The sequence below is a fragment of the Candoia aspera genome, chromosome 3 (genome assembly GCF_035149785.1).
Source record: "Candoia aspera isolate rCanAsp1 chromosome 3, rCanAsp1.hap2, whole genome shotgun sequence".
NCBI classification, from domain to species: domain Eukaryota; kingdom Metazoa; phylum Chordata; class Lepidosauria; order Squamata; family Boidae; genus Candoia; species Candoia aspera.
This window is the reverse complement of record NC_086155.1, coordinates 45,331,389-45,357,112: the sequence shown is the minus strand read 5'-3', so window position 1 is coordinate 45,357,112 and position 25,724 is coordinate 45,331,389. Positions and strand designations below refer to the sequence as shown.

The window sequence follows — 25,724 nt, the reverse complement described above, 5'->3', positions numbered from 1 at the left end:
TATGATGTATAAACTACGTTGAATCAGTGAACGTGACATACTGCCCCCCCAAAATGAAGAATACATTAAGCAGCAGGCTTCAAAGGATAAGCAAGGTGGAAATGGTTAACTAAATGAGGAGAGTTAACATGGTGGGCAGACACCCATTCAGGATGAGGAAAGTGTTTCCATCGGACCAGGTACTGCAGGGTGCCACGAAGCTTGCAAGAATCAATGATGTCCTTGACTTCAAAGTGTTGTTGGCCGTCAGTCGTAACTGGAGCAGGGGAAGGAGGTTGAGGGTGCCAACGTGTTGAGTGGTGCACAGGCTTAAGCAAGCTGCAATGGAAAACAGGGTGCAAGCGCTTCAAATTGTGAGGCAGGTCCAATTTAACAGTAACTGGATTGACAATATGAACAACAGGAAAAGGACCAATAAATTTGGGAGCAGGTTTTTTAGAGGGTTGGGGTGATTTGATAAATTTAGTGGATAGATACACCTGATCCCCAACTTTGAAGTCGTGTTGTAAAGAGCGATGCTTATCAGCTTGAGACTTGTAAGCATCCTGGGCATCAGCCAAAGCTTGTTGAATTACTGGCCAGGAATCAGACAGTTTAACAGCCCAGTCAGATGCAGAACATGTTTGTGAAGGGGGCTGTGGCAGTTCAGGGATGGGAACAAAGTCGTGACCAGAAACCACACAAAAAGGGGTTTGTCCGGTACTTTGATGCACAGCATTGTTGTAAGCAACTTCAGCAAAAGGTAACAACTCCACCCAATCGTCTTGATGGTAGTTAATGTATGCTCTAAGAAACTGTTCAAGAGTGGAATTTAAAATTTCAGTAGAACCGTCAGTCTGAGGATGGGATGATGTGGACAGTACTTGTTTAGTGCCAATCAATTTTAAAAATGATTTCCAAAATTGGGAAGTAAACTGTGTGTCGCGGTCAGAAATTAAATGGGAGGGGCTACCGTGGAGGTGGTAGATGTGGTGGAGAAAAAGGCGTGCTAATTGTGGGGCTGACGGGATGGATGCACATGGAATGAAATGAGCTTGTTTAGAGAAAAAATCCTTTACAACCCAAATGACAGTTTTCTTCTGACTGGGAGGTAGGTCCACAATGAAATCCATAGAAATCTCATCCCAGGGGAGGGATGGGCTGGCCACTGGCTGTAAAAGCCCCTGTGGTTTCCTCCCTTTTCGTTTTGACATGGCACAAACAGGACAGGACGCAACATAGTCTTTTACATCACGTCTTAAGGTTGGCCACCAAAATTGACAGCGAACCAAATGCAAGGTTTTGACAAAACCAAAGTGTCCAGCAAGTTTATCATCATGGGAACGCTGCAAAACAGCAGCCCTTAAAGTTTCAGGCACATAAAGGCGGTGTTCCACCCACACCAGACTGTTTTCAAAAGAAACATTGTCTCTATTAGCTAGCAACCAAGTGTCAGATTTCAGTGCCTGGAGAAAGTCCTTCTGTAACTGACAAGGAACTTGCACTTTCTGCTTCCCAGGCTGGGCTGGGGGCAGGGTTGTCTGCGCACGGGTCTGGCTCCGAGTGACAGCAACCAAGCCCAGTTGTGGTTCAGTGAGAACAGTCCCAACCACATCTGCCACCTGGTCAAGGTCCTGACGTAAACGTGACAAAGCATCGACCAGAAAGTTTTTCTTTCCCGGAATAAATTTTAACTGGAAGTTAAAGCGACTGAAAAACTGAGCCCAGCGAATCTGTTTAGGGCTGAGACGTCGTGGGGTGCAGAGGGCTTCTAAATTCCTGTGATCGGTCCAAACCTCAAAAGGGCATTTAGCGCTTTCAAGGAGATGGCGCCAGGTTTCTAAAGCTGCTTTTACAGCAAACACCTCCTTTTCCCAAACATGCCAATGGCATTCTGTTTCAGAAAATTTCCTGGATAGATAAGCGCAGGGTTTTAAGTGATTTTCTGAATCCCTTTGTAACAAAATAGCCCCAATAGAGGAGTCAGAAGCATCAACTTGGACCACAAAGGGGCACTCAGGATCAGGGTGCTGTAGAATAGGCTCAGCAGTGAAAAGGGTTTTTGATTTCTCAAATGCTGCTTGGCATTCAGGCGTCCAATTCAGCACTGCCCCAGGGTTTTTTACTTTGCGTGTCTCCTCCAAGCCCTTGGTACGGAGCAAATCAGTGAGGGGCAGAGCAATCTCAGCAAACCCCTGGATAAATTGCCGATAGAAATTACTGAACCCTAGGAAACTTTGTAATTGCCTCCGGGTGTGGGGGCGTTCCCAACTTAGAATCGCCTGAATTTTTGCAGGGTCCATTTCTATACCCCGGTCAGACACTCAATAGCCCAGATAGTCAAGCTGGGTTTTGTGAAACACATTTTGAAAGTTTGGCATAGAGTCTGGCATCCCTAAGCTTGCGTAACACCAGTCTGAGGAGGCGTTCATGTTCCTCCTCAGTTTCAGTGTAAATGAGGACATCATCTAAATAAACCAGAACCCCTTTAAACAAATAATCATGTAATACTTCATTAATCAATTGCATGAAGACTCCGGGCACCCCTGCCAACCCAAAAGGAAGGACTTTGTATTGAAACGACCCTAGTGGACAATTAAAAGCAGTTTTCCACTCATCCCCAGCTTTTATGCGAATGCGGAAGTAGGCTTCACAAAGATCGAGCTTGGAGAAAATCTTGCCCTTTGACAAATGAGCTAACATGTCCTTCATGAGGGGTAGAGGGTACTTGTTGACAATAGAGATGGAATTTAACCCTCAATAGTCCGTACAGAGTCGAAGCGTGCCATCTTTCTTTTCCCGGAATAACACAGGAGCCCCAACTGGGGAATTAGCAGGTTCAATAAACCCCTTTGACAGATTTTTGTCAATGAAGTCTTGTAATGCCTCGACCTCCTTCTGAGTCATCAGATAAATTTTTGGCTTGGGCAATTGAGCATTGGGGACCAACTCTATTGCACAGTCAGTTTTCCAGTGCGGGGGGGGGGGAACTGATCTGCTTCCATCTCCCCAAATACGTCTGCAAATTCTTGGTATTGAGCAGGCAAGCCTTCTAAATATGGCAAGTCAGGGTGCGGCGTGGCAATCACTGCCCTTCCAACCCCCACTCGTGCAATTATCTCTGCTGTAGGAGCTTGGTAAAATCCATCTGCAAAAGTCATAGTTCTGTGCTCCCAGTTTATATAGGGGCTTTGATAGGTCAACCATGGGATCCCCAGGATTACCAAAGGATTGCCAACATGTGCTACAACGAATTTCAAAGTCTCACAGTGACTGCCCATTTGCATTGCCACAGTTCCAGTGAAATGGGTTGCCCCCCCCCCCACTGTTGAACCATCCAACTGTGTGAAGATCAAAGGATGCTGGAGGGGGAAACTAGGCAGTTCCAAAGCAGCAACCAGATCAGGGTGAATTAAACACCTGGAACATCCAGAGTCAACTAAAGCCCATACCTCTGTAGTTTTTGTGCGGGAACCCAATTTCACTTTTACTGCTAAAGTGGGACAGTCAGCACTCACCATAGCATCTTCGCGTCCATCCTCTTCCACCTGCCCACTGGCGCCCTTCATGGCAGGTGGCTGGTGTTTCCCGCCGGCTCCTTAGAGTCATCTTCAGCCTCTCCCGAGAAGTAAATTACTTCTTCAGCATCGGCTGTCCCTTTGGCTGCTGTCATTCGCCACGAGGGGGGGGGGGGGCAATTTGGCCGGCGTCTTCCCTGCTCGATCTCCAGCCTTGGCTTTTGGGCAATCAGCTGCTCAATGGCCCTCCTTTCCACATCGGAGACACTGACCTCTCACGTAGCACCAATCTCTCTCCTCATCCCAGGCTCTATAGCTTGGCCAGGTAGCAGTCGCAGCACTTCGGGGTCCCCTCATGGTGGCGGGTGGTTTTTCAGGTTTTCTAGTTTGCATGAAAGTATGCTGAACATGCTCAGCCTTTCCTGCCAGACAGATCCAGTCGTACAATGACTCGGGGTCGTCTCTACACAACGCCCAACGTAGGATGTCCCAGTTGAGTCCCTCTTTAAAACGCTCTATTAGAGTGGACTCAGACCAGTCAGTGATTTTCCCAGCCAGAGCTTTAAACTCTAGGCTACTGACATTTGGCCCTGGGTAAGATCCTTCAGCGCCTTCTTAGTGCTTGCCTTGGCCAGAGGATCTTCAAAATGCAGCCTTAACACCCGCATGAAATCATCGAAATGATCAAGTGCAGGGGAGTCAGCATCACTTAATTGAACATACCAGTCAGCCGCTCGACCCTTCAACTTGGTGGCAATGGCAGTTATTTTAGCCTCTTTGGAAGGGAAGCATGCCCCAAACTGCCTCATATAACTTTTAGCATTAATTTAAAAAAAAAGATAACTTTGTTGGATCCCCATCAAATTTGACAGAAAAGTCTCTCACTCCGCCTCTGGTTGGAGTGGGACCAGCAGGCATTTGAGTGGTTTGGCCCCAGGTTACAGTAGCTTTCCCCTTACGGGGTGGGGATATTGATGGCCGGGCTCTGCAGGGTGGAGATTCATCCCTGAGCCATCTCCAGCCCCGCTCTGCTGGCGGTCTGGATGGGAGGATGGGGGATGGTTGCAGGAAGCTGGGATCTCCTCCACATCTCCCCTGCCCCTCCAGTGACAAAGACAGGTTTTTCAACATGTACTCCATTGATTCTATTTTGGCTTCCACCACTCTTAGTCTCTCAGGGGTTCGAGAGTCCCCTCTCCTTTGTGCACCCGGTTTCCTCTCATTTGACACCGTAGTAGATTCTTTGTCTGGGGTTAGCAGGAACCGATACTTCCAGGACATCCCCAACGTCCCTGGTTGGGGTTCCCCCACCTCATCCAAGGTGATCAACTCTGCGAGCAATTCGCTGGGTGCCGGTTGCTTTTGCTCTTCCCCGTTGTCAGATTCCTCTGCATCAGAATTGGAATTCGATTCATCCCTTGATAGGTCTCAGGATTCTGAAGGTTCTGGGGTGAGATTCAGTTCTCCGCTCTTGACTGTCAACTCGGGCATCACTCTAGCCCTCTCCTCGAGTCCCTCGGTCATGGATTTTGACTCAGCCATTGTTAACTATTTTCCCTCATAAGAGACTGATTTTGGTAGGAGCTAACGGTACAACTTTGGGGATTCTCAGCTTTATGTAATGGTTGCCTATTCTAAAACACCATCAGACTCATGAGTGTGAATTCAAAGATATCTGATTTATTAAAGAATAGTATACAGGATCACAGAGAAAGCTGAGAATGATGAAAGTGCACCAAATTCAAACTAAAAACCCTAGGTGCAAATGAAATCCCTCCCCCCGTAGAATCTTCTCAAGTTCACAAACCCAGGTGCTCCTAACGGTTTCTGATGGTCTGCAGGAAAAGTCCTTGAGCAGAGAAGATAACCCAAACACATTCCATTGTGCTGATTTCACATACAGAGTTTGGTACAAGGTCTCACAGCAGCTCCCTCCCAAACAGAAACACGTGTCAGCGCCATGGCATGTGAAACGTTACGATGTATAAACTACATTGAATCAGTGAACATGACAGTGTGAATTTTTCTCTGTTTGTCCTACAGATTTCAAATAGTAGGATACTTTATTTCATTAAGAAGGATAGCAGTCAATGTTTCCATCAGGAAATAAAGGGATTTCAAATATAAGTCTTGGTCTAATCTTGAGATACTGGATTCAGCTCCTTTTAAAGAATATTGTGGGACAATTGTGCATCCTCTCTAAAAGGATAGATATGCTTATTTCATTTTTCATAAGACACCAATATATATCACTGATATCTATCATGCATTGATATACATACACACACACACACACACACACACAGAGTGCAGAATGAATCAATAGCAACTCGATTTAGTAATGGCTCTTCTAGAAGATAACCAGCTGAGATCAACTTCTAGTACCATTATGATATACAAATGCCAATATTCCCCCCCCCTCTCTGTATACACAGGACTTGAATATCGCTGGTTTGTGAATGAATTCCCAAACTTCATTCCAGCAGATGGCAGGCGCTTCGTCTCTCAGACAACTGGAAACCTTTACATTGCTAAGACCGAGGCCTCTGATCTTGGCAGCTACTCCTGTTTTGCTACTGGCCCTATTGGCTCCATTAAAAGGAATGTTTTTAGCATGTCTTCTCAACTCATTCTTATGAAAGAAGGTCAGTGCTTAAAGACTCTTGTCTGTCTGTCTGTCTAAAATGGGCATCCACTAAGCAAATCCTTTTCAGAGGCTTGCAAGGAGGGTGCTCTCTAACTGAGTGTGCCTCTAAAGCAGTCTTTATTGTAGAAGTTATGACCTACTTTATCAAATATAATTTGCTAGTCACGTACACTGGCCCACAGGAGTTTAATGTGCTAATTTTTTTCCGTACTGGAATCAAATGCTTGGCAGGGCGGAAGGGGAGGTTGTTTGTTTTTGTGTCTCTGCATCATTCACACTGAGGCTGGGAGGGTTTATTTCTGTGACTGGCAGCAAAGGATTATTAAATGGAGCCCACAGGTGAGGAGACAAACTTTACTCCTTACTTACTTTATATTGCTCTATTTGATGTTTGATCCAATACATATGTGAAAGAATCTTAGAATCATAGGATTGTAGAGTTGGAAAGGATCACAAGGATCAGCTAGACGAGCCAAGAGAGATGGCTCTCCAGCTTCTTAAAAACCTCTAGAGAACAAGAACACACAATCCCCATAGGTAGACTATTCACTATTGTACAAATCTTACCCTAAGAATGTTTTTCCTTATATTTAAAGAAATCTTATACCCATTATTTCTGATCTTAGTTTCTGCGGCAATGGAAAACTGTTGCTCACCATGTTCCCTGTGGCACCTTTTTATGTATCTGAACACTGACACCATGTCTTTCCTCAGCCTTCTTCCTCCAGATTCAACAACCCAAATTCTTGCATCCTGTCTCCTTGTAGGGGATGTCCTCAAACCCCTGTGTTTTCTTTGCTGCACTCCTCTGAACCTGTTCTAATCCGCCAACATCCTTCTGGAGATGGGGTGCCCAGGATCATATGCAATACTCCGAGTATAACCTTATTAGTGCAGAGTCTGAGGGGAGAATTGCTTAAGCAATAGGCTGTAACAGGGGTAGGAGGGGAGGGAATGGCCTCACTTCCCTTACCAATAAATCTGATTCCTTGATTTCCTCCATACCACACTTTGTATGTGAATACAGCAGACTAAGGAATAAAGTATGTATCACTTCTAGTTTTGACCCTAGTTTAAAAAAGAAAAAAACTTTCAGAAAGACCATTGTTCTTTGATGATGTTAGGAACATTGGATGTTATCTTGTACTAAGTCAGATCACTACCAGCCCATCTAGCTCAGTATTGCCTGTGGTGACTGGCACTGCCTCTTCCAGATGTCAGACCCTGGAGACTGAACTGGACATGACATAACCGAGCACCTTCAAATTCAGAACAGAATTCCCATCACTATCTTCAAATTAACATCTTCTTTGAATGGAACTTGACTCTTGTTATTTGTGTGAACACATTTGTGTAGTTTACTTGGCAACAGCACAGAAGTGGTCTGTCATTTTCTTCTGAATCTTTTTGCAAGGGCCCAAACTAGCCTACAGGTCTGGCATTTCCTGTTGCGTCTTCCATCCAAGTACTGACCAGGTCCAATCCTGCTTAGGTTTCTGAGATCAGTTAAGACACACTGCCACTTAGCTGGATACCTCTCAGCTGCCATCCCTCCAACTAACACCATATAATATTTTATATTTCGAGGTCAAATTATCTTCACAACAATTCTGCAAGTCTGATCTCTTGTCTTACGATGTAATAGAAATCAAAGCTGAGAAATGAAAGCAAGTATTCTGTTTAGCAGACCATACCAGCAGTATTTTAGAGTGTAGAGCTGACTTGCATTTATATATTATTATTGTATTTATATCTCATTTTTCCTGGAAGCATTTTTCTTATTAAGGAAGTTAAGATATAGAGTCTATTCTAAAGTCAGCAAGTGAAAGTCATACTCCTACTGAAACCTGCAACTAGGTCTGTGTGGGCCTAGTTTAGCTTCTTCACTTCTTCAGCTCATGCCTCTTAATATCAATAAGCTTAAATTTTACAAAACTCCCATTACTTATGTTTGTCTTATTTATTTATTTTTGGTCGCCTTCATGATTTTTATAAATAACTCAAGGCAGTGAGCATACCTAATACTCCTTCCTCCTCCTATTTTCCCCACAACAGCAACCCTGTGAGGTGAGTTGGGCTGAGAGAGAGGGACTGGCCCAAGGTCACCCAGCCGGCTTTCATGCCTAAAGTGGGACTAGAACTCTCAGCCTCCTGGTTTCTAGCCTGTTGCCTTAACCACTGGACCAAACTGGCTCTCTTATTACCTCTTTACTGAAAATGGAAGTGGAGCTGAGGTTGAAGAAGGGCTGTAGTTCACCTGTTGTGCACACCAAAAGCCTAGTTCAATCCTTGGCACCTTCCAATAAGGCTGGAAAAGTTAGCTTCTGAAATTTTGGAGAGTTGGTGCTTAGACAGTGTAGATAATGTTGAACTAGAATGTCAGTGGTCTGGCTCTGCTGAAGGCAGTTGGCTATATTTTGAGCAACTTCATAGCATAGCTGAACCAAGACTTTTTGGTTGAATTTTTTTCATGTTTTCAAATTTTTCAAACCAAAGGGGGCAGGGGGATAGGACCACATGGTAGATCGAGTAACATAACAAGTCTGTCTGCAACAGCCATTCAAGTAAAGTCTGCAATTACTTCCTTGGGTTTCAAATGTGCATTTTTAAGATGAATAACTGTATTAGTCTCTGCTTTATAGTGTCCTTTTTTGTGTGACTAACACCTTTGTAGTCACCTCTCTTTCTTTCCTCAGATTCCAGACCATATGCTCCAATCATTAAAGCCAAGTTTCCTTCTGATACTTATGCTTTGGCTGGGCAAGTGGTGGCTTTGGAGTGTTTTGCCTTTGGGAAGTGAGTAGTTGTGCATTTAATTCCATGTTGGTTACATATTATGGTACCTACCTCAAAGAATCCTTGGGAGAAGAGCAATGACAAATCTCGATAAAATAGTTAAGAGCAGAGACATCACACTGACAACAAAGGCCTGCATAGTTAAAGCAATGGTGTTCCCTGTAGTAACATATGGCTGCGAGAGCTGGACCATAAGGAAGGCTGAGCGAAGGAAGATAGATGCTTTTGAACTGTGGTGTTGGAGGAAAAGAGTGCCTTGGACTGCAAGAAGATCAAACCAGTCCATCCTCCAGGAAATAAAGCCAGACTGCTCACTTGAGGGAATGGTATTAAAGGCAAAACTGAAATACTTTGGCCACATAATGAGAAGACAGGACACCCTGGAGAAGACGCTGATGCTAGGGAGAGTGGAGGGCAAAAGGAAGAGGGGCCGACCAAGGGCAAGATGGATGGATGATATTCTAGAGGTGACAGACTCGTCCCTGGGGGAGCTGGGGGTGTTGACGACCGACAGGAAGCTCTGGCGTGGGCTGGTCCATGAAGTCACGAAGAGTCGGAAGCGACTAAACGAATAAACAACAAACCTCAAAGAATCAAGTTTATAGAAGGGAAAGAAGGTGTGAGCTATCACTTTCAAGTAACAGATAACTTATCCTAGGGAAAGTGCGGAGATCTTAAGCTTTTAGCTCTTCTGACCTGTAGTACGTTTGATTGAGCCCATTCTCTTTTTGTTATAGTGGCTGATTTGTGCACAGAATTTTGTGCTGTGTTTGCCTGTTAGATGAACTAGGTTTTTAATAATTTGAATATTATTTACTGTTTTGATCATTGGCTACTGGAACAATAAATATCAACTGGATTGAGTTAGAGCTCACAAAGGGTTTGGTTTATTCCTGTCTCTTTATATATACTCTGATGCTACTCATTTGCCCTGGACTGGGTGGTGTAATAAGGGAGTTTTGAAGTAAGTATAAAATCCACACAAACAAGAGGTGGGATAGTAGAAGATGTGACTATTTGCCAGCCAGTTTGCTATATATTTTTGCATAGTAATAAGACAAGGAAGAAAGGTTGAGCAGGTTAAAAGTAGGCCATGCAGTGGTTTGGAGTCAAGGGGGGAAAATGTGCTTCAGAGAGTGCAGGGACACTTGCATAGTACCTGCTGGCAATTCCTTAAAGCAGCTCTGTATTTTCCTGGAGTCATATGATTGCCCTCTGTACAGTAACTGCATTCTGATCCTATGATGCACACAGCCCTATTTAAAAGTACTGCAGAAGATGCTATACATAATGGGGAAAGGAAGAAGTAGTAATGTGTAACATGTTGCATTGCCCCGATGCTTGAGTACCCTTTGACAGATGTTTCTTTCACAATCTAGCCCTGTCCCCCAAATAAAATGGCGAAAGGTAGATGGTGGCCAGTCCTCCAAATGGATCTCAACTGAGCCTCTCCTGCAGTTTAAAGAGGTTAGCTTTGACGATGAAGGCACTTACGAGTGTGAAGCTGAGAACGCCCAGGGAAAGGATACTTATAAGGGCCGCATCATTATCCAAGGTAAAGAAACCCAGCAGGTTCTTTTATAAGGCACAACTTTCTATTTATTATGTTTTGGGAATTTATTGGGGCTCCTTATGTTTATTTATCAAAACACCCATAAGACCCATACTTGTTTAGCCTTAACAAAATCTGCATCATAAAGTAGAGAAGACCATTTTCAGGCTTGTTTCAGACCAACTTCGTTTAATATTAGAAGTAGAACCCAAAGCCACCAATCAGAGCCCACCCTGGAGAGATGAATTGAGAACTGAATGATAGTACACATGTGAACATAATCTGAGCCTTGAAATTTACTCTCAGTCCCAGAAATCAGCTGAGCAAATAATCCTTCTGTCTACCTCTGGTTTCCACTTTGGTTTATTTTTTCCATTTTATTGCATTGGTAAAAAATAGCCATTTTATTGTTGTGATAACAACTAAGCTATTTGCTTGGTAACTGAACCATATGGAGAAGAAATCTATCCTTTCTTAATGGAGAGATGCACATGTTCATGCACATGTGCTGTCATTCAGGTTTTGGAAATGAAAGGTACAACAGTGGAGTTGTAGTGTAGCGAATCTTCACTAGATCCCCCTCCTCCTCCCCCTCCTCCTCCTCCTCATCTTGCACTGTTTGAAATGCATGGAACCTGTTCCTCTTTTGCTCTTTTCTAGCTCAGCCAGAATGGCTGAAAGTCATCGCAGACAGAGAAGCTGACATCGGATCAAATCTCCACTGGAGCTGTGCTGCAGCTGGCAAGCCAAGGCCTACTTTAAGGTGGCTACGGAATGGGCAACCATTAACTTCCCAGGTACCTCATCTGTCACTGACAAATGAACAGTTCTAGCTGTATCATTGACCTTTGTGTCAACATGCTGAAGACTATATAACTATTACTGTACTTTTTTTCTCCTTCCTTATACAAGTACCCATAAATTAATCACTTGTTACCTAGATTGGGTATCTCTTTGGTTTTTTTCCTGATTCGACAAAACCCAAGAGTGGGTTTTTTATCTGCACAGGTAGTCTCATTTAGTGATCATGACTGGGACTGGCAACTTGGTTGCTAAGTGACACAGTCGCTGAGTGGAAAACCATATGACTGCAACTGTGCTTATGATTTTAGTTCAGCTTTCCTTTTCCCTCACTCCCCCACCCTTTGGAATGCTCACCCTGGTGCTAGGATAAATAGCAAGAAGGGAATTAATTTTTGTATTTACATTCATTGGAGAGGAAGGGATTATAAGAGAGTAAGCAGGCACACAATGGGGAATGCACATTGAAAGGAGTATGCTACCGCTGGCTGTTTGCCTAGCACGCTCACAATTCCCAGCCCCGATCATGCTAGGCAAACAGCTGGCACTAGCGCTTTTTCACTTAACTCTTTGAAGTTTTTAATAAGAGTAACTACAGATTTGGATCAGGATCAAAATTCCCATTTAATTATGTTTTCCAGTTCAGATAGCCCCTCCCTCCTGCTGTAGTGCTTTCTTAAAAATAATAACCTCACAATTGTTAATTAGGTGAATAACACAGTGTTTAGTCTGGCTCCTAGCCATAATCATTAAGAACTTTGCCACAATATGTAATAGTTAATATGATGAGGCTATATCACTAAGTAATAACCAAACATACTGATAGGGATACTAGCAAATATTTTAATTGTGGAATCTTTAATGCAAAATAGAATTTTGAAGTCAAGGCTGAAACCTTAAAGAATGACAGTTAAACAGAAGCTGAATTAAGAATAAAAGCCTTTACTGAGGAACCTTAATTGATTTGGAGTCTCCCTTCCAGCTTATACAGATAGACTACAGTACTTGATCTGGGTGGAAAAAATCTGAAGAACCACTAGATGGCAGCAGAGAGCCAGAGCTTTGTATATGCCTTTGCCGCCATCTAGTATCTTCCAGAATCTGCTGGATGGTCATATTTTGGCTTAATAAATTATGCTCTGAAGAAGCACTACGGGCATAAATTCCCTTCCATCCTCCCTTCACTTAAGCAGGAAGGCCTTCATTTATTATAACCTTCATTTCAACCAAGCTGATGAAACAATCTGGAATATTAATAAATTTGCCTAACCTTTCCACTTCGTTTTATTAGTTAAGAGCCACAAAGTTCATTCATATAACTGCTTGTCAAGTGAAGATGTCATTGACCACTGTTGCAGAACTTTTAAAATCATAGTGCAACTTGGCCTTATATTACCTAAACCCAGACTGTAAAAAAACTGTGGTTAGGAAAACTTTTGTAACCATAGCTTCTTACATATTATTTTGACCATGGTTTGGTGTGGTATCCAAACTTGGACTAATTGCTAATTTATGTCTTAGCAGTCTTTAATCCTCTGAGAAAATGAGAAATGATAAAGGAGTAACTATAGAGAGAAGCTCCAATCTGTTTCTTATTTGGCTCTGCAAATGTGTGGAGTTTTGTTTTGAAAACAAAGGAGTTTTCCTTTACCCTATGCCATAAGGAGTTGCCCTAGTCGTCTCCGGCCACCCGGGCATGTTCTTTTTGAATGAAAACAAGAAGAATAATTTTAAACAACACATTAGCAGCAGAGAAAGTAGGGACTGCTAGAATGGTGGTCAACTTGATTGGCTAACAGTTTATCCTCAGACTATGATTAATACTAAGTATGGTTAAACATGTTGTGAGAATCCATCTTTATCTAAAAATGACCAAATCTTGGCTTTTCCTAGACATTAGGGGGAGGAAAAGAAAAGGCTTGAAATACAGAGGTCATAGTTGCCAAAGAGGAGTAGCAGTTCAAAATAGAGAGCTTGTGTCATAAACCTATCCTTTTGTCACACCAATCTTGATCAACAACAGAAGTGCTGCCTAGTTTTTCAAAAAATGTCATTGAGCAAGGACCAAAGCATTCCTATAGCATGGACATGTCAGAATAAAAGCATATTCTTTCATGAACCTTTCCTTTTAATCTGTACTTCACAGCTGCAGTTCTACATATGCCTATGCAGACATGGCACCCATTATAAGATCAAATAAAAAGATCAGTTTCATGCTGTTGTAAAGTGATTCCACTGAGGATTTGTGAGATATTTGTTGTCGTTATCCTGTCCCCTAACTGAAATTTCTGCCCTGCTTTGGGTAAAGAGAATTTCTAACAATTACTTGTCAGAACAGGCAGATAATCTTACTTATTTTTGACATTCCCTTGTCTGCACAGAATCGCATTGAAGTGAACGGTGGGAATTTGAAGATGTTAAAGTTAATAGTGGATGATTCAGGAATGTACCAGTGTATAGCAGAGAATAAACATGGCAAAATCTATGCAAGTGCGGAATTGTATGTCCAAGGTAATTTCTGGCTTTCCAAGAATTAAATGAGCAGTAGCCCTGTAAATGCGATAGAGAAGTTAATTTCCCAACCCTCAGTCCTAAGTATGTTTAATCAGTTGTCTTGAATTGAACATACTATTGTTTGTTTGTGACAGTGTGGTTCTGAATACTGCAGGTTGTCCTACTTAAAAAACAGGACATTGTAGTGCCTTGGCACTTAGTCAAATTGCTTACTAGATGTTTTCTTTTTCTTTTTCATGTTATCTAGTTCTACAATTCCTAGTGGTCTACTTCTAAGGCTGTGCAGTCTGTCATTTATCTGGGAAGTCTTTTTAAAAAAAAATGAATGTCAAATACCTGCTTTGGTTAAAGAGTATTTAACAACCCATTTTATTTCTCCCTTTGTGATACTCAAGGATCAAGGAATCTTTGCAGCCAATAAAAAATTTGTTTACATATGCAGTTAAATTAGCAGACTTTTTAAGAGAGAGAGAACATAGATAATATTAATAGTCATTGGAAATGAATAGGACTTTTTTATCTACCAGCAAGGTGCCTGTGATTATTTAGCTCCTTTATATGAAATGCTGTGGATGGAACAGTTTTATGCCTGGATGTGGGAGAAAGAATTTGTCATTCATCTTGGACAGTGGAATATCTTCAGCCAGCCCTCATTATTTTCTCTTTTTTTGCACCTTGCCTTTCAGCAGTACTGCTTTGTTTATCTGAGAAACACAGCATTTTAGCCCCATTTTGATTGAAGCAACCTAATGAGCATGTATCTAATTAATCACACATGTCAGTCTGCGCGTTCAACCGCTGTCTTAAATTTGACATTTTCATTTTGAATTCAGTCTCAAAATCAGTAAATCTCTTCAAAATTCAAAACTTCAGATGCATGGTTTTTTCTAGTTATAATAATAGGTTTGGCTTTCTTGATTCTTAAAAGAAATAGATATCTTGGTAAGATTATTTGAATTTCATATCCCTGTTTGTTTTTATCAATCATACATATTACACAAATAGTATTTGTTTGTTTGTTAAGTTTCTATCCTGGCTTTCATTCAGGAGGTCAAGATGTAGACATAGTGCTTCCTTCATCCATTTTTCTCAACAAACATAACCCTGCAAGAGACCAATTGAGAGACTGGTCCAAAATCTCCCAGTGAACTTACATAGCTCAAGTGGGACTTGAACCTGGTCTTCCCACTCCTAGAGCAGTGTTTTCCAAATTCAGCAACTTTAAGATGTGTGGACTTCAACTTATGCTGGCTGGGGAATTCTGGGAGTTGAAGTCCACACATCTTAAAGTTGCTGAGTTTGAAAAACACCGTCCTGGACCAACCCTTTCACCATTATACTACATCTCACATATAACACATCTCTCTTTCTCTTCCTTTTCTGCATAAAATGTCTTTTCAATATGAATAAAGCAGGAGAGAGGGATATTACAATGCTATTTCATGTCTATCATAGAATTTCAAAGAATTGGCACTTTGCAGTCTTTTTACAGTAAGAGGAGTGTAGGTGGCACAGATGAAACTTTGTTGCTGGGGACCAACATCAGGTATGACAGGTGCAGGATAGAGTCTTTTGGGGTGACATCTACTTTGTGGAAGAAAGTTTTTACATAGAAAAGCATGTTTGGAAATCACTTGCAGAAGACAGAAAGGTATTGATGAAAGGTTGGGAAGAACTGGGCAGCTCTTCACGACCTGCATTCTGACTACATTGGCTTGTACACTATTATAATATTTACAATTATTCAATGAATTGGAGGCAATGAATTTAAAGCAGTTGTACTAGCATGGTACATTAGGCCATCTCATTATTACAAATTATTTTTAATGACCAAGAAAGAATGGTTTTGTGACTCAATTTTTTTTTAATGGAAGCTCATTAATTGCTTCTTCTCTTTAGCCTTTGCTCCAGATTTCCGGCTAAACCCCGTCAGACAATTGATACCAGCAGCTCGAGGTGGAGAAATTATTATTCATTGTCAGCCCAAAGCTGCTCCAAAGGCTGTTATACTTTGGACCAAAGGCACTGAACTTCTGAGAAATAGTTCCAGGTAGGAGAAACCCATTCTTATTTTTAGCTTAGTGTCAATAGCTTTACACATGTATTTCTAGTTAATACAAGTAGCTCTTAGCTCTAGTTAACCTAAATTATTATGTGGGGCTGATTTTAATATATGTTCAGCCTGATCCCATTCATGCTTCCTTGAAACTGCCTTGTGTTGGCCTTACTTCCAGTTAAGGATGATTGCTTGAAACCCATTATTGATTTAAATGTGCAGTGATATCCAGATGGCAGCATGAGAGAAAAGTATGTCCTGTTATAATAGAATATTGAAGGTTTGTTTCTGGTTCTTAGCTATGCCAGACCATTTGGATAGGAATATAGCATACCTTATTGTGCCAGAAAGAAAGAAAGAACGAAAGAGGGTGGGGGGAATTAAAATGTGCAAAGTCAGCTTCATGGTTGGGTGGACTTGAGTCTCCTGAGTCTTAATCTAGCACTCTAACTGCAGTGTACACCAGCTCTACCATCCCAGATCCCTTTGAAATAAGTCAGTGAGCAGAGGGTATTTTGCAGGATTCACATTTTGAATGGCCTGGCTGTCATCATCTAGTTACCTCTTTTCTTTCTGTTTATCTCCTAAAAATGACATTCTGACCACAATAGTGTTGCAGTCCTACTGACATTCAGATGCAAGCTGTCAGTGAGTCCAACCATTTCACTGAAGACCAATTTTATATGGAATATTGTTGTTGACACCTTCCCTGTTTTATAGGGCAGAACTAATCAGTGTCTTGATGCTTCATCTGAAGTTCTTTAAGTCAGACTTCTGTGACTGTCGTATTATACCTATATGTTTTCTGGTGGTCTCTTTTTCCCCTGCAGCATAATTATTACTCCAGATGGCACCTTGATCATTCGAAATATTAGCAAGCCCGATGAAGGGAAATATACTTGCTTTGCTGAGAATTTCATGGGGAAAGCAAACAGCACAGGAATTCTGTCAGTCCGTGGTAAGGATAGATGCTTTACTTCTATGGGGACAAATACGTCTCTGGAAGAGAAGAACGTGTCATTAATTTATTTCATGTCATTTCATTTCATTTCATTTATCAAATTTCATCACCGCCCATCTCCCCCCAAAATGAGGGACTCTGGGTGGTTTACAATAGAAACAAAGTATAAAATTCAATACAATTATAAATAATGTTAATATAAATATAGACAATTAAAATATAAAATGTGATAAAATCCAGATGGCTACAAATTCGGTATCAATCTGTGAGCATAAAGGGCCATTCTAGGGGGCACCGATTATTGTCAGCACAGTCCTGTGGTGCCTACAAGGACCTCCCAGGAACTCTGGGATTGTTTTTCTTGAGTTCCCCTCTAAGAGCAGAAGGCAACTATCAGAAAACTCAGCTCCTGTGAGAGTTCCCAAGGGTTTTCTTTTTTATCCATGCATACCAAATGGCCTTCCACTATGAATTGTTGTTTTGCTTACCTTTTTGCAGATGCTACTAAAATCACACTTGCACCATCCAGTGCTGACATCAACTTAGGTGAGGACATTACCCTCCAGTGCCATGCCTCCCATGACCCAACAATGGATCTCACTTTTACCTGGTCCCTGGATGACTTTTTCATTGACTTTAGCAAGTCTGAAGGCCATTATAAGCGAGCTAGCACAGTGAGTATTGTTAATTTGATGCTACTTTTCCCCCCCAGCAAATTGGGTGTAATGTGTGGAGATCTTAAGTGTTATTGTCAAAGATGGGTCTATTTTTAAAATAATGCACTGTTTTTAAACATCTTTTTAAATGTATGCACTGCAAAATTCGTTGTTGGTTCTGACACTGTTGCTGATGGCTTGTTTCCCCCATGGATAGAAAGAGAATATTGGAGATCTTGTAGTCTTGAATGCTCAACTGAAACACGCTGGCCGATATACCTGCACAGCCCAGACAGTGGTGGACAGTGCTTCTGAATCAGCTATACTGGTTGTGAGAGGTATTTTTTCTTGATTCCTTCTTCTTGAATCGACAAGTTCCATCTTTAATTGTTTCTGCTCCACCTGCCTGAGGGATACCTGACTTCTGTGGTCTGAAAGTCCCTCTTATTTCTCCATACAGCAATCCAAGAGATGGAAGTATATTTTGTTACATGTACATAAACTCACCCAACATAATATAAATTGCTATGCTTCAGTGTTAAAGACTTCTGTCTTATGAGCACACAAGCACAGCACTTCAAGCAAACACAGTCATTTAAATATACACTGCATTCAGAAGTAAAATAAGAGACACGTGGAGTCTATTTCTTACCATGTGAATTTTTTAAAAATCCTTATGGATATTACTTACAGTCATATGTTTTGAAATAGTTTGCTCTACCTCAGATTTGTGAAGAGCTGGTAAATGAAATGTATGTGGAATTGACATGCTAATGTTGGGCATTTGGTTATGTCTTTTGATAAGGTTTAAGTTTATATGTTTATAAGATTGCTGCTTGGTTGGAGTGCCATGCTTCTAAGAATTCTGTTGCAATTTTTGAGCTGGCTTGTTCTAAGATTTCTACTGTTTCCCAATTGAAGTGATGTCCCAAGTTGTCTACTGTGTATGAAGAGATATTACCAAAGTCATGTCATGCCTTTTAAGAGAGAACTGATATTCATGGATATGTTCTGCTAGTTTTCTTCCATATGTAGTGATGTTCACAGTCCTTATGTCTTATTTTGTAGATGACTCCTGTTTTGTCTTCCTCCGGCACTGCATCTTTGGCTTGCTTAGTTGCTTTGTAGGGACTTCCTTGGTTTGTGCATCATAGTTATTCCAAACGGTTGGAGTAACCTGTCAGTGTACCAATGCCTTTGATGATGGGTTATCCTTTTAGTAGGTAGTGATGCTTGTACTGTTGTTGGTTGAACTGACGTGCATTTTTAATGAAATTGCATGGGTATTTGTTGTATTTGAAGGTGTCCTGTGGATCGAGTATTTTTCCTTCTATTATTCTAGAGTGCTGTAATGTGTTGTGACTCATCCAAATATATCTTTATGCAGCTCCTTGTGTGTGCTGTTGGGTTATTTCTGTTGTAGTAGAGGAATTCATTAGTATGTGTTCATTTCCAATAGTCTTGGTTTTATAGTATGTCATTACTTTTTCTGCTGATAAAGATGTCTAAATAGAGTCCTCTGTTGCTGTTTTCTTCTATGGGGAATTTGATTCCATGGAATGTATTGGTTGATTGTTGTATGTACAGTATTTTCTAACTGTTCTGTTTTGGTTATGATGAAGCTGACATCTATGTCGTGGACTCATAGTTTGGACTGAATTAGAGAGAGGAGTATACTATCTAGTCATTGCATTATTACTTCCACTGTCACTCCTGAGATTGGAGATCCTGTCAGGGTCCCTTTGGTCTGTTCATAAATCTGGCCATCAAACAAAAACTACAAGGTGGCACATAGGTCTATGAATTCGTTAAGTTTTGATATTTTGATTTTTATCTGTTTAGGTTCTGTGTGTTGTGATTACTTATTTGCTGATTTGGGGTCAATCAAGATGAAGGGAGTGGTGACGTTGAATGATATCATTATTCCATTCTCTTCCATTATTAAGTCTTTTAATTTATGTTTGAGGCATTGTAGAGGCAAGCTGGGGAAGTGTTCACAGCTATGTATTAGGTGTTTGAGTTTCTTGTCCTGTACTTTAGATAGGTTGTATATATGGTTCCTTAGTAGCAATATGGTAGGACAGAGCAAAATGTCAGATCTGTGTATTTTTGGAGGTCTGTAGAAGCATGGGAGGATAAATCCATCACTTTTTATTCTTTATTGCTGTTGTGAATTTTGTTAGTGCATTCTAAATTTTCTTAATTTGATTGTCTACCTTTAATATAGGGTTATTATTTATTGGGCTATAGGTTTTGCTGTTATTATTTATTTTGCATTTTGGATACTCTGTTCTCTGTGGTGACTATGCTATGTCCTTTGGCAGTTGGGAGGATTGTGATGGTTTGTCAGTTTTCAATATTTTTGCTGCCTTTGGTCTTTTGTGTTAAAATAGTATTGTCTCTGTTTATAGCTGGTTAGAAGTCTGTCATATGTCTTCCTGCTCTTCTTTATATATTTCAGATGTTTTTTAGTGCTGCTTCTAAGTATGAAAAGAACTGTAGTATATTCACTTTTTCTGTAATGTAGTTTAGACCTTTCGGGGTGGGGGGTACTACATTCTGTAGCAAATAAAGGGTGGCTGGTATATTACCCATTCCAGTTTAGTTTCATGCTTGTTTTGAAATCAGTTTCCATATTTTTGTGTTGTTTCTTTTTTCTTTTTTTAGCTTGCTTTTACCCTGTTTTGGGTGGCTGTAGTTTACACTGTTACATGCTCTGGTTTTAAGATTTGTTCCAATTTTTGGTGTGCATGGTTGATGGTTGGTTGGTTGGTGTTTGTGTAGTGTGAGGGATGCATTAGCTATAATCAATCATGTTCTTCAGCCATATGTGCTATTTTCCATCTGATTATTTCTCTGTGAAATCTGCGCCTACCTACTCTGGACAAACTGTAACATGTATTGTGTTCTATTTTTGGGCGGGAGGGGAGTAGCTTTGAAAATTGTATGTTAAAGAGAAATTTGAGGATTATTATTTGGATTCAGAGTAGTACTTTGGATTCAGAGTTCCATTATGGGAGAGGAAGGAGATGGGCTAGTGATCTTCCCATTTCCTCCTTCCTCCATCAACTCTATGGATCTCATGAGCCAGACTTTTTAAATGTATTTTTTTTTTTTTTTGGTAGGTCCTCCAGGCCCTCCTGGGGGATTGGTGGTAAGGGATATCAAGGACACCACAGTACAGCTAAGTTGGAGTCAAGGCTCTGCTAACCACAGCCCCATAGCTAAATATGTCATCCAGGCCCGCACTCCACTCTTTCCACAATGGAAGCAAATGCGTACCAGTAAGTGTCTTAAGGGCAGTGGCCTGCCCTGAGTAGGTTTCAATATAGAGTTAACTTTTTCTCCCTTTAGTGCTGGTTGCTCTATTTATTCTGTTTTTGTGCTTTTGGGTTACAGATCCCACAAATGTTGAAGGTAATGCAGAGACAGCCCAAGTTATCAATCTCATACCATGGATGGATTATGAATTCCGTGTCCAGGCTAGCAACATCCTTGGAAGTGGAGAGCCCAGTGTGCCATCTACCAAAATTCGAACCAAAGAAGCTGGTGTGTATATATAAAATATGAAATAATAAAATCTGGGATCAGCTGCATAATGTTATCAGCATTCTCATAGTAAGGTAATGGCCCATATAAATTCTCCTCTTCTTCCATTGGATTCAGCAGCCAAATAGTGTTAAGTTTTATAGCCACAATTTATTTGGTTTTCATACTTTCCTATAGACTAAAATCCTTTTTTTTAAAAAGTAAATATTAGTTATAATTTTTTTTACTGCATTGTATTTTGGCTTCCTTAGATATAACAGTGTTATCCTTTAAGTCAGTGGTTCTCAAACTGATTCCACAACAGCCTAAAATGATACATTATTTTGTGTAACCCCACTCCAAAACCAATTATTCCATAAGGTAGTAGCACTCAAGTCCAAGCTCAAATTCCATGCCTTATGTTTCATTAAAAAGGGGGACTTTCTTCTAAGTTGCTCACAAACTCCAGGAGGTCCCAACCCATAGTTTGAGAATCCCTTCTTTAAGTATTCAAAAATAATAACCATGTTAAACAATTCATAGATCAAACGACCAGTCAATCCAAATTTCATTCATAATTATTGTTGTTCTATCTTTCACATGTTGCAGTGAAAGGAAGGGGATATGGTTCAGCATGATATTTTGAATACAGAAAGTTTCAGCTACAGATCTGGGCATCTTCAAACCCTCTCTAAAATAATAGGTACCTATTGCCTAAGGGATGTGGTGGCGCTGCGGGTTAAACCGCTGAGCTGCTGGGCTTGCCGATTGGAAGGTCAGCGGTTCAAATCCGCGTGACGGGGTGAGCTCCCGTTGCTAGTCCCAGCTCCTGCCAACCTAGCAGTTCGAAAACATGCAAGTGTGAGTAGATTAATAGGTACCGCTTCGGCAGGCAGGTAACAGCGTTCCGTGTAGTCATGCCGGCCACATGACCAGGGAAGTGTCTACGGACAAACGCCGGCTCTTTGGCTTTGAAACGGAGATGAGCACCACCCCCTAGAGTCGGACACGACTGGACTTAATGTCAAGAGAAACCTTTACCTTTACCTATTGCCAATCAGTGGCTACAATATTGAGCTACATGAACAAGTGATCTGATTCAGTGCCGAGCAGCTGTCTATATTGCTGTATTTTTATTAAATGAATGGGGTTTTCAGTGTTGTTTGGCTTTTTTTTCTAATTTGACTTGCATACTGTCTTCCTTACTGGGAACACAACAGCCCCTACTGTTGCACCATCAGGACTCAGTGGAGGAGGAGGAGCACCAGGGGAACTCATCATCAATTGGACAGTAAGTTGGCCACAGAAGTGGGCATTTTCATAACTGATGCAATATAGTTTCCATTTAATAGGAACTGTTAGGAGCATCCAAGTAAACAAACCATCCATTCAGAACACATGAATGTTGCTATTGCTTCAAATAGGTTTGACTCTTATGTGACATTAAAATAGTCAAGCAGCAAAAAATGTTACCTGGTATTACAATTCCTTTATTTCATTGTGTAGTCATGGAGAAATCACTTTTTGTGGCCCAAGTTTTTCTCTGTAAACTTTGCATGAGTAACTTTATAGGAATGCAGACATATGTTGCTCAACTTGAATACTGAATATTGTATTAAAACTATTGTGTGCGATAGACAAATTTTCATCCACCTGTAAACCTTCATAGAAATTATATTAAAATACATGGTGTATTATTACCTTCTGATGAAAAGCCACTATGAAACTTCCACAAGACTGCCACTACAATAGCTTAGTAAGTTCTGAGAAGTGTTAGAAGTGAGGTGGAGTTTGCCTGCCATTGGTTTGCTATTTTCAACAATAAATTCAGTCATCCCTCATGAAATCCTTGTAGAAAATATGATAAAAGGTGTGCCAGACTGTGTTACCGTTAAATGGGTATGCAGCTGGGTGAACAATCATACTGAATGAGTGTTTGCCAGTGGCTCAACATCAAGCCAGAAGTGTCAGCTGGCATACTGAAGGGCTCTGTTCTAGGAATTGTACTATTCAACATATTTATAAATGACTTGAGCAATTAGAAAATACAATTTTCAAATTTGCAGATGACACAAAAATAGGGGAGATGGCAAACATTTTAGAGAACAGTACCAAGATTCAGGAAGACCTGGACAAGCTGGAACTATGGGCAGAAACCAGAAAGATTAATTTCAACAGAGACAAATGTAACGCCCTACATTTAAGCAGGAAAAGTCAAAGATGTAAATACAGGATATAGGGGACCATGCTGGATAGCAAAATATGCTAAAATTGTCTTGGTGGATTCTAAATTGAATGTGAGCCAACAGATGAAGGGGTTGCAGTATAATGTCAATGTCAGGACTGAACCTAGAGAATAATTCCTCCCTGATGTGCATTGGTGAGACCATACTAAAGATATGGTGTCCAGTTTTGACCATCATATTTTAGGGAGGACATTGACAAAGACGAGCATGTCAAGAGGACAGAAACCAAGGTTATTAGGGACCTAGAAGAATACCCCTAATTGTCTGAGGAATGATTGGAAGTACTGAATATGTTTAACAGGAGAAGGGAAGACTGGAGGGACACATGATAGTAGTCTTCAAGAATCTGAAAGGTGCCAAGTAAGGGCAGGACAAAATAGGTTTAAATTACAGGAATTAGATTATGGTTGGATATCAGAAAACCATTCCTGAGAGACTAGAGTACAGAGAGTTGTTCAATGGTGGAACAGATTATCTCAGAAAGTAGTGGAGTATCTAAATTGAGGTGTAGTATGTGGATTGAATGTTGTAGTGGATTCCTGTATTGAGCAGGGGATTGGACTAGATGACTTCCAGGATTCCTTTCCACCCGAATATTATATGGTTCTGTAAAATCCTTATTAATTGAAATATATATGCCATATACTATATATGTGAAACCTGATTTCACATACTGTTGCTGAATTCAGATTGTTACCTCTTGCTCATTTGGATATTTCATGTTATTATTGCATACATTAATCTATAATATGTGGTGGTGGTATAAAATCTTAACCAGACAGGTATTGTGGAGTATTTCTGTTTTGCTCAGTGGTTGTTTCCTGCCCACCCACCCCCTCTCTCCCTTTCTCATATCACAACCTTCATCTCAGCCAATGCAACGGGAGTACCAAAATGGAGATGACTTTGGATATAGGCTTTATTTCCGGAAAGAAGGCACCCAGATCTGGAAGACAGCAAATGTGCCCCATGCAGAATCACTACATTATGTTTATCGCAATGAAAGCATTGCACCCTATACACCATTCGAAGTGAAGATCAAGGCTTTCAACAGGAAGGGAGAAGGGCCAGAGAGCCTAGTATCTGTTGTGCATTCTGCAGAAGAAGGTAGGCTGGGATTACAAAGATGTTAACAGTTCTATAGTAGATGTTCTTGACCTGGTGTTTCCAGATATAGAGCTATTTGGAAATTCCCTAGATATCATGTGCAATGACCATTGAGTCTGGGAAAGTATAGGTATTTCCTTGAATACATTCTGAGCAATTATTTATAGACAGCAATTCTAAGCAATAATTTATAGACAGCTATAGGATTGTTCTACAGATTCTAGCTTAGAATCAATTTAATTTTCTTATATTTCTCCTAAAAGCAATTAAACAAAGTTAATCAACAGCATTTTTGAAGAGATATCTTCTGCTTTATCTTTTAATTTTGGGCTAAGGGTCTGGCTTCTGATCGTGATCTTATGGATCTTTCAAACTGGATTAGATTTGCCCTACCTGTAAAGGAAGTTTTCCTAGTAAATTGTTTTGCTTTGACAGAACCAAGAGTGGCTCCCTCTAACATTACAGTCCAGGCAGTTAAGGCCACAGAAATGGATGTTTCCTGGAACTCTGTGGAACATCATGATATGAATGGAGTCCTCTTGGGCTATGAGGTAAGAGATGTGACTGAAACTGGAACAAGGTAGAACCTTGTAAAATATTCCCTATAAGAATTGGAGCAGTTTGGTTGAAGTCTCAGCTCCTTACGAAGCCACTCCACTGAATCTGCAAAGGTCTTCTGGCTCAGTATGAACTGTCTTATAAAATGACACAATCTGTTCTTGTGGAGTGGGTAATATTGGCTATTCGGGTGTAATAATGTAATGCTAAGTCAGTAGAAATTCTTCAGTGCCTAAGAAGCTAGGAATGTTGCTTAGGCTCAACTGAACCTTCATCTATACAGAAATGTATATTACTGTCTTCAGATCCGATATTGGAAACATGGCTACAAAGAAGAAGCTGCTGACAGAGTGAGAACAGCAGGTCTTGTCAACTTGGCACATGTGACAGACCTCCATCCCAACACAAATTACCATGTGTCAGTCAGAGCATACAATGGGGCGGGGACTGGGCCAGCAAGCTCCCCCACCAGTTTCTGGACGAAAAAGCCACGTAAGTGAACATTTGATTGAATAGCAATTACTCCTCTGTTCTTCATGTATTTTAGTTGCATATATTATTCATGGGTATTATTTTCAAGACCTATCATTTTGCTGTGGAGATCTATTTTTAATATGTATTATTTCTCTGCTGTTTCATGTTGGTGTGGCTACTTCTGAGTGCCTCTCAAAGCATGCAAACAATATTGGTGTCTTTCCTTTGTTTTGCATTCCTTCTCTGAGCATTTGGAACCAGAGATACAAGCCTAGAACCTGCTCAGCAGGGGATATCAGCAAGAGGTTGAGTCTACTCAAAGAGAGGGTGA

General features: G+C 40.9%; 1 protein-coding gene across 1 annotated transcript in view; it reads left to right on the top strand.

The window, feature by feature from the left end:
* Positions 1-25,724, top strand: part of CNTN2 (contactin 2) — a 57,122-nt gene that overhangs the window by 28,097 nt on the left and 3,301 nt on the right. Inside the window, exons 6-20 of the mRNA XM_063297524.1 lie at positions 5,933-6,142; positions 8,841-8,940; positions 10,320-10,495; positions 11,153-11,289; positions 13,675-13,804; positions 15,707-15,857; positions 16,694-16,821; positions 17,323-17,498; positions 17,698-17,818; positions 20,606-20,764; positions 20,880-21,029; positions 22,229-22,299; positions 24,127-24,361; positions 24,797-24,912; positions 25,225-25,411. Coding sequence (XP_063153594.1) covers positions 5,933-6,142; positions 8,841-8,940; positions 10,320-10,495; positions 11,153-11,289; positions 13,675-13,804; positions 15,707-15,857; positions 16,694-16,821; positions 17,323-17,498; positions 17,698-17,818; positions 20,606-20,764; positions 20,880-21,029; positions 22,229-22,299; positions 24,127-24,361; positions 24,797-24,912; positions 25,225-25,411 — 2,247 coding nt within the window. The remainder of the gene's footprint in view (positions 1-5,932; positions 6,143-8,840; positions 8,941-10,319; positions 10,496-11,152; positions 11,290-13,674; positions 13,805-15,706; positions 15,858-16,693; positions 16,822-17,322; positions 17,499-17,697; positions 17,819-20,605; positions 20,765-20,879; positions 21,030-22,228; positions 22,300-24,126; positions 24,362-24,796; positions 24,913-25,224; positions 25,412-25,724) is intronic.